Raw genomic sequence first — 14,638 nt, 5'->3', positions numbered from 1 at the left:
TGGTAATCCTTCTGACCCTGCAGCCTTGTGAATGTTGACATGTTTAAAGGTCTTATTCACATCGACTGAGGAGAGCTTGATCATACAGTTGTCCGGAACAGCTTATGCTCTCATACATGTTCCAGTGTTTCTTGCCTCGAAGCGAGCAAGTTATTTAGCTCGTCTGGTAGGCTCATGTCACTGGGCAGCTCTCGGCTGTGCTTCCCTTTGTTGTCTGTAATAGTTTACCCTGTCACATCAGATGAGCGCCGGAGCTGGTGTAGTACGATTGGATCTTAGTCCTGTATTGACTCTTTGCCTGTTTGATGGTTCGTCAAACGGCATAGCGTGATTTCTTATAAGCTTCCGGGTTAGATTCCTGCTCCTTGAAAGCGGCAGCTCTACCCTTTAGCTCAGTGCGGATGTTGCCTGTATTCCATGTCTTCTGGTTGGGGTATGTACATAGTCACTATGGGGATGACGTCATTGATGCACTTATTGATGAAGCAAGTGACTGATGGGGTGTACTCCTCAATGCCATTGGAAGAATCCTGGAACATTTTCCAGTCTGTGCTAGCAAAACAGTCCTGTAGTTTAGCATCTGCTTCATCTGACCACTTTTTTATAGACCGAATCACTGCTGCTTCCTGCTTTAATTTTTGCTTGTAAGCAGGAATCAGGAAGATAGAGTTATGGTCAGATTTGCCAAGTGGAGGGTGAGCTTTGTACTCGTCTCTGTGTGTGGAGTAAAGGTGGTCTATAGTTTTTCCCCTCTGTTTTCACATTTAACATGCTGATAGAAATGAGGTAAAACTGATTACGTTTCCCTGCAGCAGTAAAGGACATGCATCTGGTGGGTTAGAAGCAATTATTTGTACGATGATTTTCGTTCTCCCCTGGAATAGGAAGCTCTATGCAAAAATAGTATGCACATTTTAACTCAGGGGTCTGAGTTTCCGAGCAGTGTTGCCAACTTAACGACTTTGTCGCTATATTTAGCGAGTATTCAGACCCCTCGAGACACATTTTCAAAAAAGCAACTTGCGACCAATCTAGCGACTTTTTCTGGTTTTATTGGAGACTTTTGGAGACTCTGACATGAAAGCACGTATCATTCTTATTCTTCTCAACGAGCAGTGGGTGCCGCCGTGGGCCCCACCCCAGTCCTCGCGCAGCAATCCCTCCCAGCTGCAGTCAGAGCAGGAGATGTTCACCCCTCCTCGTCCAGACTGCAAATGAATCGTGCATGCGGGAAGCCGTTGCTGGTGACTTACATAAAAAAACAATTAACCTGAATTAGGGCCAGACTAGTTACCATAATTTTCTCACATTGCCATTGACAGTTTTTTCTATTGTCTCTTTTTGGTCCATTCAGATTGTTAATGGAGATTGTATACAAAAAATGTTCATGTTTTACTGTGACTTGTTGTAGGCTCCTAAGTGCACCATAAGGTTAAAAACCAAACCAAATGATGAAAACTAAACAAAAAAATATATAATAATAATAATATATATATATATATAAAATAAAAAATGAACTAACTCCGCCAGAGTGTCTATTTTGGGTTACTTTTGCCGGTCCCAAGCCTGGATAAAGGAGGAGAGTTGGAATTGTGACATAAAAAAAACAAGAATCGACAGAATAAAGTTCTTTTGTAGTTCTAAACATATTTAGGGTATTTTTTACTCACCTTTTGTCTCTCCCACGATGTTATTCCTCTCTCCTACAGCATACATCACAATTACATGCATATGGCAAATTATGCAAATTAGGCGATGACGTATATTAGCGACTTTTAGGACAGCCAATAGCTACTTTCCTTACTGAGAAGTTAGCAACACTGTTTCCGAGTTGTCTTGAACGTGTTCAATACGTTGTGTGATGACGCGTCAGTGCTACGTGTCTAGGAAGTAATCCAGTCAACATGGCGACGCAACAAGGAGATGTTGATGAACTCTTCGATGTGAAAAATGCTTATTACATTGGCAGTTATCAACAATGTATCAATGAAGCTCAGAAGGTTAAGGTAATTAATTATCTGTTGATAAACCGTTTGTGCAACATGGCTAATAGCTAGTCTTTCTGTAGTCTCGATGTAATACGTTTGAACTGGCTAGCTAATCAGCTAACAGTACTAGCTGCTAACGTTAACATCTATGTTATAAAAGCAATTCAGTGAATTAATAGATGATGTTAAATAAAAAAACATCACCTACTTGCTATTTTCCTCTTTACAGCCAACAACACCTGAGAAGGAGGTTGAGAGAGACATGTTTCTGTACAGAGCCTATATTGCCCAGGTAACTTCATAATTGCACAGATGGCGATATATGTATTAGAACGTCAAATTACGTGAGTGTAACCTTAGTGTCACTGTGCAATAAATTACTATAATGTTTTTATTGTCTAATCTTGAACTATAACTTTATCATCGGAAGATGCCTCCATTTTAAGTGCCATTAAGACACTGCCTGTCAGTATTGTATCAGTTGTCATCTGTATAATTTCAGAGGAAGTATGCTGTGGTGATGGATGACATCAAGGCCAGCTCCTCACCAGAACTCCAGGCTGTCAAGATGTTTGCTGAGTATCGCACCAACGAGGGCAAAAGGTTTTATTCCATGAAACAGTCAATATAACAACCCACCTGTGTAATTAAAGTGAAAGGCTTTCTGTCGGCTCCTTTGGTGGTGTAGAAATATTGCTATTTTTTTTCCTTGTGCAGGGATGCCATTGTGGCTGAACTTGACAAGAAAATGAGCAAGAATGTAGATGTGGCCAACACAACCTTCCTGCTCATGGCTGCGTCCATTTACTACCATGAGATGAACTCGGATGCTGCCTTGAGGACCCTGCACCAGGGAGAAAGTCTGGAGTGGTAAGGATGATCACAGGATAATATTCACGTTTGTAACCCCTGTTATTATGTGTTATGTGATACGTGAATGTCCCTCTTTTTTTTTCAGCATGGCAATGACCATTCAGGTGCTGCTGAGTTTAGACCGTGTTGATTTGGCAAGGTATGTCCACTTGACACACACCATCTGATTAAGTAACTTTTAAGTCAATTTAGTTATTAAAGGATTCAGTGTTGGTCATATATGGTGTTGTTTACTTATTTTGACACGAAGGAAAGAGCTGAAGAAGATGCAGGAGCAGGACGAGGATGCCACACTGACCCAACTGTCCACGGCCTGGGTCAACATCGCTGTTGTGAGTGTCAGCCCATAGCGAAGATCCCTACATGCTATAATATAACATTGGAGCGAGCGGGCCTCATTTCCCCTCACCTGAATGAAATGGGATTTTGACAGAGCACCACTCTCAATGGAAAAGTAGTCATCAATTTAGGACTGAAGTCCACTCAATTTCTGTCTTCTGGTCAACAGAAGAAAAAAAGGACTTGACTTTCCCTTTTTTTCAGGGAGGAGAGAAGCTGCAGGATGCTTACTACATCTTCCAGGAGATGTCGGATAAGTACTCCCCCACTTTGCTTCTGCTGAATGGCCAGGCTGCCTGCCATATGGCCCAGAACAAGTGGGAGGAGGCAGAGGGGGTTCTCCAGGAGGCACTAGACAAGGTCATTACTTACCTCACATGCATTCTTATCTTAATCAACTATAGACATATTTGAGATTAATTTGTAGATGTGTAGAGGGGTGTTTAAATATAGATGAACACTTTGATAGCATAACATTATAGGGTGTTACAGGGAAGACATTTTAATAGTACAATTTGAATTAGTTAAACCAATTAGTGGTGTATGTCTTATCCAACCATATCAATACAAGTTTAGTGTCTTCATAAGCAAAATACTTGCAATTTTAGCAATTGACCAGTAGGTGATAGAAATACACTAGTAATGCAGTTGTATTCATATTTCAGAAAATGTGCTGAAACATGTATGAATGAAGCGGGATAACGAGTGAGGTCATACAGTGCATCGAGACATTTCTGTGAGGAAAAAGAGGGTGTTTTCCAACCTCTTATAGAGTCTGTTTTTTCCCTAACAGGACAGCAGCCACCCTGAGACTTTGATCAACCTGATTGTGCTGACCCAGCACTTAGGCAAAGCTCCTGAGGTGAGACTTTGCATCAGTTTTGCCACAAATACTGAGAAATGTTTGTCGGCCATTATCAAAGCTTTGGAATGACAAAAGGGGGTTTATTCAATTTGTAGATATCTTGCACATGAGTATCCTTCTCCTTGAATAGCAATACACTTCAAAGACAAAGTTCTAGGGATAAAGTCGCCCCCCCCCCCTCAAAAAAAATCTGCTCGTGCCAGATTAAGGTGACAGTGAGTAAATAATCAATAGAATCTTGACTATCTACAGAATGGTTTCTTCAATGGGGGTCAAAGTAATCACTGATTACCCATCAAGGTTATTTAGTTCGCCTGAGGTGTATATAGATAGATAAGACCTTGTTCTAATGATTTATGATAAATGTTTTTATAGGCATGAATTTCCTTAGCATCAATCTGTTTTGTATTTGTTTGCAGGTAACCAACAGGTATCTCTCTCAACTGAAAGATGCCCATAGAGCTCACCCCTTCCTTAAAGACTACCTGACCAAGGTACGTTGATTACATTTGCCCTTACACGGTTCTACTTCATCTTGAAACAATGCATTCTTCCTTGTTACAGCTGTTGGTCAGCCTTAGCTTTCTTGGAAGTAAATGAAATTATCTGATTGGTGAGCACTGCAGCATATCTAGTCTAAGCATTTAAAACTAGTTTTGACTTTAATTTCATAGACTTCACTACACACAATTCTCCATTAAAAAAGTGTAAATCAACATTGAAAAGTTAGGTTGTATCATTCGTTAGACCAGTTTATTTCTGTCCACAACAGTGTCGCTAGTTAAAAATTTTCTACTGTGTGTTAAATGCTTCTCCTTTTTTACCTCAGGAGAATGAATTTGACAGACTGACGATGCAATATGCTCCCACTGCAACTGCTTGAGACAATGGAGACATCTGTTTGGACCCCAAAACATTATTAATACTGGACACAACTGATTTCTCCATATCTTTTTGTCTATCAATATGGGAAACGCTAAACTGTAGAAAGTTGAATAATAAAAAGATTGAATAATATTACCGTACACACATTTTCTTTATACTCACACGTACAGGTATTTGTAGTACATGAAATGTCCCTTCTGATAATGTCTCTTTGATGTTTGTAACATCTGCATTTCTCTCATTGAGAAATGCTTCCAGTCAGTCTGTTTCCTTTTAGCATTCCTCTAAAATGTACAATAAATGTTTTATGACCCGGTTTACACCCAGTGTGAGTTTTTTTGGGGTATCTGTACTTTACTATTTCTTTTTTTGACAACTTTTACTTCACTACATTCTTGAAGAAAATGATGTACTTTCTACTCCATGTATTTTCCCTGACACCCAAAAGTACTCGTTACATTTTGAATGCTTAGCAGGACAGGAAAATGGTCTAATCCACACACTTATCAAGTGAACATTCCTGGCCATCCCTGCGGACTCACTAAACACAAAAATAAGGAAATGGTGCCGTCTGATAAGGAATTTGCAATGATTTATACTTTCGATTCATAAGTATATTTTAACCCAAATACTTTTGGACTTTAACTCAAGTAGGATTTTACTGGGTGACTTTTACCTGAGTCATTTTCTATTAAGGTATCTTTAGGGAGGGTACACACAGTTTATCAATATTTTTAAATGTATCATTCTATTGAAATTCATGGATTATGGCCCGACAAGGTCAGCTAGAGGTAGACAATGTTTCCTCCTTTATGTGTTTGAAACTATACATTTTGTAAATGAGTGGTGCCATTAAATTCATGAAAACCCTGCAAGGTTGCAGTGCTTGGTTCTTGACAGACTCAAACCGGTGTGTCTGGCACCAACTACCATACCTGGTTCAAAAGCACTTAATTAAATATTTTGTCCATTCACCCTCAGAATAGCACACATACACAATCCATGTCTCAAGGTTTAAAAATCCTTATTTAACCTGTATCCTCCCCTTAATCTACACGAATTGGACATGGAGTAAATGCATTTCATAGTATTTGAATGTGTTTTCTGGAACAGTCGACATCTTGTTGATGTGCATCGTTCTGCTGTTACATGTTGCGCTGTCGCTTTAAATTATCTGTTAAAAAAAAATCCCAGTACTTGAAAGTAGTGGGCCATAATTACGTCAGCTCCTCTGCTTTTTTCTTCATTCAATTCGTTAGAATGGTTTTAGGTGCGGGTGCTGAACATTATAGTCTTGCCGGTAAAAACGTTTACTAGCAGTACTTTTAATATTGTAACCAGAGAGGTTTCAAGTGCCGTGTGGAATCATGTTCTACATTGATTCCCATTAAAACAGCACGCATTTTTCTGTCACTTGTCAAGACGCAGCATCACAGACACAGGATCACAGACACCGCAGGACACGACTAGCAGCGGAACGACAGAGGAAGGCGAACATTGTGAGGACATTGGTCTTTTATCGGCGTTATTGGTTATTTTCTTAGTAATAGAAATGTTTCAGGACCACTGGTTTGGTATCTGGTAGGAATAGGTTATTGTAGCTGATGAAATGACGAAGATATGTTATATAAGGCGAATAACGGAGATCAGACAGAATTTAACGTTGGCCTCACAAGAATCGCATGTGATACCTCGACTGTACCGCTCTCTAGTATGGCACATCTTTAGTTTAGGTAGCTATCCAGATAGCTAATAATACTTACTGGATTTGTTTTTCTTGGCACACGGACGTGATTTTACAGTTACATCTAATCTCTGATAGATTCAACTAACGTTAGTTTGGTAGCCGTTTTAAATGCTGGTCTACCCGGTATTGTGTACATGTAATTTAGCGAGCTAGTCGGCTAACAAGCTAACGTTAGCTACATTTTGATGTGGTATGAGTAAAATAAGAATTGCCAAATTTCTGGCCAATGTTTACTAGGTCATAGAATACAGTAGCTTGCAATTCTAATAATTATAGCTAGGTAATTAACGTTGGCTATTAAATAAATCCAGCCGGTTTACCCATGGTTTTTGTAGGTTTATAATCCAATCAGACATAAATGATCTTCATGTGAAATGAACCCACGTCCTAATTTAGAAAAGAAAGAATTAACATTAGGCCACTTGAGACTAGGTTAAGCTGCTTAAAGCTTTTGTTCTAGTTTTTAGTTTAGCTATATAACTAGCTAGATACAGTAGTTTGGACGCGTCGGGAGGTGGCTACCTCCTGTACAAAGAAAACACGCGGATCATACTGTCTGTCAGTTTTCTAAATCGCCGTTTTCCGTGCCGACACAATGGACAGTCACACGGATGATGACAGTATGAGAGTCGGGGAGGTGGAACCCATGCCTGGCTATACGGGTCTCCTAACGAGAGCGTCTACTGTGATGCTCAGTGCCTGGAGAGACTGCAGCACGTGCGGTCTAGAGCTCTCGAAAAGGACGCTCCTGGATAACGCTTATATTACATGGACAGAAATCGGCCTTTTCTTCATGTGCGCCGTTATGTGGACGCAGATACGACGGGGACTAACAGAATGTCTGTTCAAGGTAGATACACCCCCATACCCAGCTTTCCCCTCAATCTTGCATACTATACATTCACATACACTTTTCTCCACGAAATACATAAATTCCCTCTTTACTTCAAGAACCATGGGCCTTATTCTCGTTCCATAATTACAGGAGCCTTCTATCAGAGTTCAGCCTTCATTGGGTGTTTATAAAGGCGTTCATGTCGCATGTTTCATATACCTTGCAGTATAACTGAAATAAGATAACCATTGTATTTCAATTATGGTGAATTACATTTAACTTTTTAAGCCCACCACAGGTTATTATTTAACACTGGTCTGTTTCTCTCTGGTATAAAATCATAAATTATTCTCCTTGCTGAATTTAACAATTGTTGTCTACTGTACTGGGGCTTGTCCTCCTGACAAGTTCATCTTGATGCCCATCAAATTGAATCATATGATTGAATACCTTAATTCTGAGGAAGGCCTACACGCTACACTCCAATACCTTTAGTGTCTCAGTGTGTGTCAACTTGTAGTTCCCAACCAGGGGTTCTAGGAACACAGGGGGTCCTTGAGAACACTAATGAGACCATAGGCTTAATGGTCAAATGCACATGAGAGGGTACTTTAGGCATTCTCCGGGCAGAGCAAAATTCACTGTTGTAGCCAAAATCAAGATCAGATACCAGGAAACTGACTCAGTAAGACTATGGAAACCCTTCACCTCAGCTAATGACTCTGCAATAAAATATTAACTCCCGGGTTACAAAGACCAGAGCAGAGATGTGGCAAGCAAGCTTTGCTGAGGAGATTAAGGACACATACATGTGAACCACAGACAGCACCTTTTTTTTTCTTCTAAGGGTGTATAGCCTCCCTAATCATTGGTGATTGGCTTAAGGCCGTAGACTGATGAGGAAATCACTGCATGTGAGATCTACTCCTACAGTAGCATTGTCTCTCAAGCTACTGTCACAGCACTCACACAAGCGGGTTTAGACAGTGGTTTCCTGGCGCGTGCTCAAACTATCATCAAAAAAGCAATATTCAGCAATTCTAGGTTGTTTTGTCATTTATTTTCGAGTAGCCTAGTAGCTAGCGTCTCTTTATTTTTTCCCCACACACACACATTCAGTTAGTTATCCAGCAATGAATGTGTTACACACCATTAGCATATCTTTGCCTGTCAATGAATGAATACATTCATAATCCTCCCAGCTTTTGATTCCATGACAGTAGTAGGGGACTCAAGGCTCTGCTGAGAGATGCACACACTCGGACTCTCTCGCCAGGGGCATCATTTCAGCTAAACCAAAAGTATGGCAAAGTGACATGGGAAGGGGTTTTGTATTCAGACCCTTTGACTTTTTCCACATTTTGTTATGTTACAGCCTTATTCTAAAATTGATTAAATAAATGTTTTTCACCAATCTACACACAATATCCCACACTGACAGAGCGAAAACAGGTTTTTCAGAAAAATTATTACTTAAAAAAAAACCAGATACCTTATTTACATAAATATTCAGACCCTTTGCTACGAGACTCGAAATCGAGCACAGGTGCATCCTGTTTCCAGTTTGGAAAAATCAAGACTGTTCCTAGAGCTGGCCGCCCTGCAAACTGAGCAATCGGGGGAGAAGGGCCTTGGTTAGGGAGGTGACCGAGAACCCGATGGTCACTCTGACAGAGTTCCTTTATGGAGATGGGAGAACCTTCCAGAAGGACAACCATCTCTGCAGCACTCTACTAATCAGGCCTTTATGGTAGAGTGGCCAGACGGAAGCCTCTCCTCAGTAAAATACACGTGACAAGGCTGATTGGAGTTTACCAAAAGGCACCTAAAGGACTCTCACAACATGAGAAATAAGATTCTCTTGTTTGATGAAACCAATATTGAACTTTTTGTTCTGGAGAAAACCTGGCATCATCCCTATAGTGAAGCATGGTGGTGGCAGCATCATGCTGTGGGGGTGTTTTTCAGCGGCAATGACTTGGAGACTAGTCAGGATCGAGGGAAAGAAGAACGGAGCAAAGTACAGAGAGATCCTTGATGAAAACCTGCTCAGGACCTTAGAATGGGGTGAAGGTTCACCTTCCAACAGGACAACAGCCTTAAGCACACAGCCAAGACAATGGAGGAGTGGCTTCGGGACAAGTCTCTGAATGTCCTTGAGTGGCCCAACCAGAGCCCGGCCTTGAACCCGATCGAAACATCACTGGAGAGACTGAAAATAGTTGTGCATTGATGGTCCCCATCCAACCTGACAGCGCTTGAGAGGATCTGCAGAGAAGAATGGGATAAATTCCCCAAATACAGGTGTGCCAGGCTTGAAGCGTCATACCCAAGAAGACTCGAGGCTGTACAACAAAGTACTGAGTAAAGAGTCTGAATAGTTATGTAAATGTGATACTTCAGTTGTATTTTGTTTTTAATACATTTGCAAACATTTCTAAAAACCTGTACATTGCTTTGTCATTATGGGTTATTGTGTGTAGATTGATGAGGGGAAAATATTATTTAATCAATTTTAGAACAAGGCTGTAACATAACAAAATGTGGAAAAAGTCAAGGGATCTGAATACTTTCCAGATGCACTGTATATCGATTATATATATATCGATGTATATCGATTATCACGTTTGAAAGCTCGGTAGGGGGAGATGAGGTTGCGTGTCCTGTTAAAACTAACACCGCTCAATAACCACACAGAATATAGAATCATTTTTACATCACTGGTTGGAGGACAGTTTGTAGAAGACATCTAGCTACATTTTGAAGTGATGCATTTCGATTCAAGTGGGTCGCCAACGTGGTAAGTGTAGCGCAACACTTTTTGGTTAATCACTTCCATCGGTGTCATGCTGAAATCAATAGAACAGGGGGCAAACGTTTTGGAGTGTAGCACGTTTTAAACTAACACTATTCAAAGGCTACACGGAAACTTGAAATAACCTACACATCGTTGGTTAAATGAGGACTTGTTGCAGTTTAAAGCAGGTTTCCTGCAATTCTACACATTTTGCCATGGGATGGAGAGAAATGTTTGCTGTTTTTGATATGATATGAGTGAGACTGACTATCAAAATCATTGGGGATCCCTCATCCAGTAATTTGACCATGATCACTTTAGATAGTTTAGCGGCCAGTCAATTTAGCAATCTAAAATATGTTAGCTGTCATGGGCTAATTGAGTGACTATCAGTGACTGACATAACAAAATAAAAACTGCTGATGCACAACGACATTTTGAATTCACCTTGTGTATTCTACTATTCTAACTCGCAACAGTAAGTTGAGACCCCGACTGAGTAAAAAGAAAATAGGGGTGGCCACCAGTTGCCCATCCCTGACTTAAATTAATCATGATGAGGCATAGGATATCAACAGTGTAAACAGTTGGCTGCTTTTTAAGTGATTGTTTGTCAAATCCATGTCTTGGTGTGTGGCCAGTGACTTTTATAGAGAGACCGCATCAAATTTGTTGTGCCATTTCATAAGTCCTGCGCATCCCAGCGTGTGACAAAATCAACAGTAACAAAACAAAGATCTATTTTAAGCAATCAGTCTTATGTCATCACGATGACTATAAACCTTTATAATCATATCACCAATCTGAGGTAAAAAGGATGTGTAATTTCACTCAATTCTTTGAGGTGAAAATGTAAGTTTGTGTAAGGTAGTAACAGAAACGGTCCAATTTCCAGGGAAATTAGTGGAATATACAATACTTTAATATGGCAAAATAATTCTATGTCAATTTAAAGTGATAGTATATGTTGCCCACTCAAACAATTTCACACTCATTTAACCATTTACAGAGTAAAAAAATGCTCTCAAACACAATTTAACCGGGTACTCTAGACTAGCCTCTCCATAGTGTCTATGCAGCAGCCTGATCGTTTGACGTCCCTACTAATATGACTTGGAGGGGCATTTGGTTGCTGGACAGTAAAATAACGTTGATTTGTAAACCAATAGAACATGCAATACATGCTGGTTCCAATGATATGAAATTAATAGAATGTTTTATTGTTCACTAAGCTAGGCTACTTTGAAACAAGGTAAGACATGCATCATAAAATGACATCAAACGTCCTAGTTTTAAACAATTATGTTTATGGTTAAATAGTTCCTAAATGCTGGCTGCCTCCGCTCAGATTCAAGGTGGGTGATGTGCTGTGCGCAACAGGCACCTTCCTTCACTCTCAGGTCACGTGACCATTTGATCTGCACGAACTGTGCCTCAAGTATGTCGACAGAATAAAGCATTTCGTCGTTAATGTTAATTAAACTTCATTATAATTTGTCAAACATGACTATATTAAAGTTTAGGCTATATTAAAGTTTGGCATTAAGACCTGAAATATAAATTGATTTTTATTTGGATTTCATGTAATGGACAAAATAGTCCAAATTGGTGAAGTGAAATGAAAAAAAGAACTGGTTTCAAACAAATTCAAAAACGGAAAAGTGATGCGTATTCACCCCTTTGCCATGAAGCACCTAAATAAGATCTGGTGCAACCTGTCACTTGACCTGTCACATGATCTCAGTATATATACACCTGTTCTGAAAGTCCCCAGGGTCTGCAACACCACTAAGCAAGCGGCACCATGAAGACCAAGGAGCTCTACAGATCAGGGTTGGGTTATAAAAAAATATCAGAAACTCTGAACATCCCACAGAGAACCATTAAATCCATTATTAAAAAATGGAAAGAATATGGCACCACAACAAACCTGCCAAGAGAGGGCTGCCCACCAAAACTCACGGACCAGGCAAGAAGGGCATTAATCAGAGGGGCAACAAAGAGACCAAAGATAACCCTGAAGGAGCTGCAAAGCTCCACACCGTAGATTGGAGTATCTGTCCACAGGACCACTTTTAGCTGTACACTCCAGAGCTGGGCTTAACGGAAGTGGCCAGAAAAATGCCATTGCTTAAAGAAAAAAAATAAGCAAACACGTTTGGTGTTCGCCAAAAGGCATGTGGGAGCCTCCTCAAACATATGTAAGAAGGTACTCTGGTCAGATGAGACTAAAATTGAGCTTTTTGGTTATCAAGGAAAACGCTATGTCTGGCACAAACCCAACACCTCTCATCACCTTGAGAACACCATCCCCACAGTGAAGCATGGTGGTGGCAGCATCATGCCGTGGGGATGTTTTTCCATCGGCAGGGACGGGGAAACTGGTCAGAATTTAAGGAATGATGGATGGCGCTAAATACAGGGAACTTCTTGAGGGAAACCTGTTTCAGTCTTCCAGAGATTTGAGACTGGGACAGGTTCACCTTCCAGCAGGACAATGCAACACTCAAGTGGTTTAAGGGTAAACATTTAAATGCCTTGGAATGGCCTAGTCAAAGCCTAGACCTCCATCCAAATTGAGAATCTGTGGTATGATTTAAAGATTGCTGTACACCAGCAGAACCCATCCAACTTGAAGGAGCTGGATCAGTTTTGCCTTGAAGAATGAGACATATCCCAAGAGACTTGCAGTTGTAATTGCTGCAAAAGGTGGCTCGACAAAGTATTGACTTTGCGGGGGGTGAATAGTTATGCACACTCAAGTTTTAATTTTTTTGTCTTATTTCTTGTTTGTTTCACAATAAAAAATATTTTGCATCTTCAATGTGGTAGGCATGTTGTGTAAATCAAATGATACAAACCCCCCAAAAATCTATTTTAATTCCAGGCTGGAAGGAAACAGAATAGGAAAAATGCCAAGGGAGGTGAATACTTTCGCAAGCCACTGTATGTACATGAAAAATATATTTGAATATTATTGAAATTGTAACGGCTGTCTTGGGAAGAAGGTGAGGAGGACCAAGGTGCAGCGTGTTAAGTGTTCATGATGATTTTAATTAAAGAAAGCACTGAACACTGAATCAAAACAATAAACGATGACGTGAATTTACAAAACCGAAACAGTACCGTGTGGCCCAAACACTCACACGGAAACCTAAGTATGATTCTCAATCAGAGACAACTAACGACACCTGCCTCTGATTGAGAACCATACTAGGCCGAACACAAAAACCAACATAGAAAAACCAACAGACTGCCCACCCCAACTCACGCCCTGACCATACTAAAACAAAGAATAAAATAACAGAACTATGGTCAGAACGTGACACAAATGTTGGCCTTTGATACAATTCTGATCGGTGTAATTGTTTGATATTGTGATTTTAGTGTGAAATCTATATTCTTCTTGTCCAACATTTTTTTTTTAAACTTGCCCCGGACAAGAGGACAAGCGTTAATGTTGAGCCCTGATGTCAAGTCAAACAGCAGTTGCCAAAGCCATCTACTACAGCCAACTTTACCACTGCACTGTTTTGAGAAAAAGCCAAGTTGTTCCCTGCAGCTACGTCGATGTGTTCTCCAAAAAAACAGCCAGCCATACAAACAGCCTTCGTTCTCGCTTCCAAGCGTCTGCATGGTCCGAAACGCCAGCCCGCGAATCCCGCTAAACTGCATTTGCCTTTAATCGGAATTTGAATGATTTTGGTGTTGAGCGAGGTTATGACGACTGCCATACCCTGCCATGGCGCCCCTGTCTCTCGCACTGTTGGGGTTGACTGGGTGGTGCTCCAATGTCCGTTCCAACAGATGTGGCTCACAGCTCATTATTAATTTGGACATTTGGCTGGGTTAGGAGTAAAGCTAAATGCTATATCATAGGCCCCATATGTTGGCTCAGATGTGGTCAGGGAATGTGCAGCTTTTTCCTTTTAGTCACAACTACTATGGACAGACCCTGGATGAGAACTGGCCGGGCCTTTCACAATTAATTACACTAGTACAATCTGATGCAACACTATCGGGGTATTTCTCGAATGACGTGTTTTGTGCGTGTTGCGTAAGAAGCACCCAAACAGTGATTGAGAAATGCCAAGGGATGTAAATGATGTTAACGAAAATTAGCATCCAGTGACGCATTGAGGCTAAACTATCTAGCTTTCATCTGAGGAATGTGTACTCCAAGATAGCCCAACAACTTCAGCCTCTCGTAGAATTAAGGGACACCATAAATAAAACACAAGGCTTTTTGAAATCTCCTGGGTGCTCCTGTTCTACTACTCCCTTAAATATTTGAAGCTATCAGGGGACT

The 14,638-nt window shown here is 40.5% G+C and overlaps 2 protein-coding genes across 3 annotated transcripts in view; both read left to right on the top strand.

Moving 5' to 3' along the window:
• The first annotated feature begins 1,838 nt into the window (after nt 1-1,838).
• LOC118388661 (coatomer subunit epsilon-like) lies at nt 1,839-5,266 on the top strand. The gene is made up of 10 exons (XM_035777993.2): nt 1,839-2,006; nt 2,218-2,280; nt 2,491-2,591; nt 2,706-2,858; nt 2,947-3,000; nt 3,112-3,193; nt 3,405-3,560; nt 3,994-4,062; nt 4,485-4,559; nt 4,895-5,266. The coding sequence occupies exons 1-10, from the start codon at nt 1,905-1,907 to the stop codon at nt 4,946-4,948; spliced, it is 909 nt and encodes a 302-aa protein (XP_035633886.1). The 5' UTR covers nt 1,839-1,904; the 3' UTR covers nt 4,949-5,266.
• Nucleotides 5,267-6,191: 925 nt separating this feature from the next.
• LOC118388659 (ceramide synthase 1-like) overlaps nt 6,192-14,638 on the top strand; it is a 39,039-nt gene continuing 30,592 nt past the window's right edge. Inside the window, exon 1 of one of the 2 annotated variants that reach the window (XM_052528784.1) lies at nt 6,192-6,449. Coding sequence is in view for 1 of the 2 variants with exons in the window: in XM_052528763.1 (XP_052384723.1) it covers nt 7,293-7,547 (255 nt within the window). In the remaining variant the exon portion in view is untranslated. Of the gene's footprint in view, nt 7,548-14,638 lie in introns of both variants that reach the window. The other variant, XM_052528763.1, reaches the window with a different exon arrangement.

The sequence above is a fragment of the Oncorhynchus keta genome, chromosome 1 (genome assembly GCF_023373465.1).
Source record: "Oncorhynchus keta strain PuntledgeMale-10-30-2019 chromosome 1, Oket_V2, whole genome shotgun sequence".
In the NCBI taxonomy this organism is placed as follows: Eukaryota; Metazoa; Chordata; class Actinopteri; order Salmoniformes; family Salmonidae; genus Oncorhynchus; species Oncorhynchus keta.
Note: the sequence above shows the minus strand (reverse complement) of the source record. Positions and strands in the feature narration are given on the sequence as shown.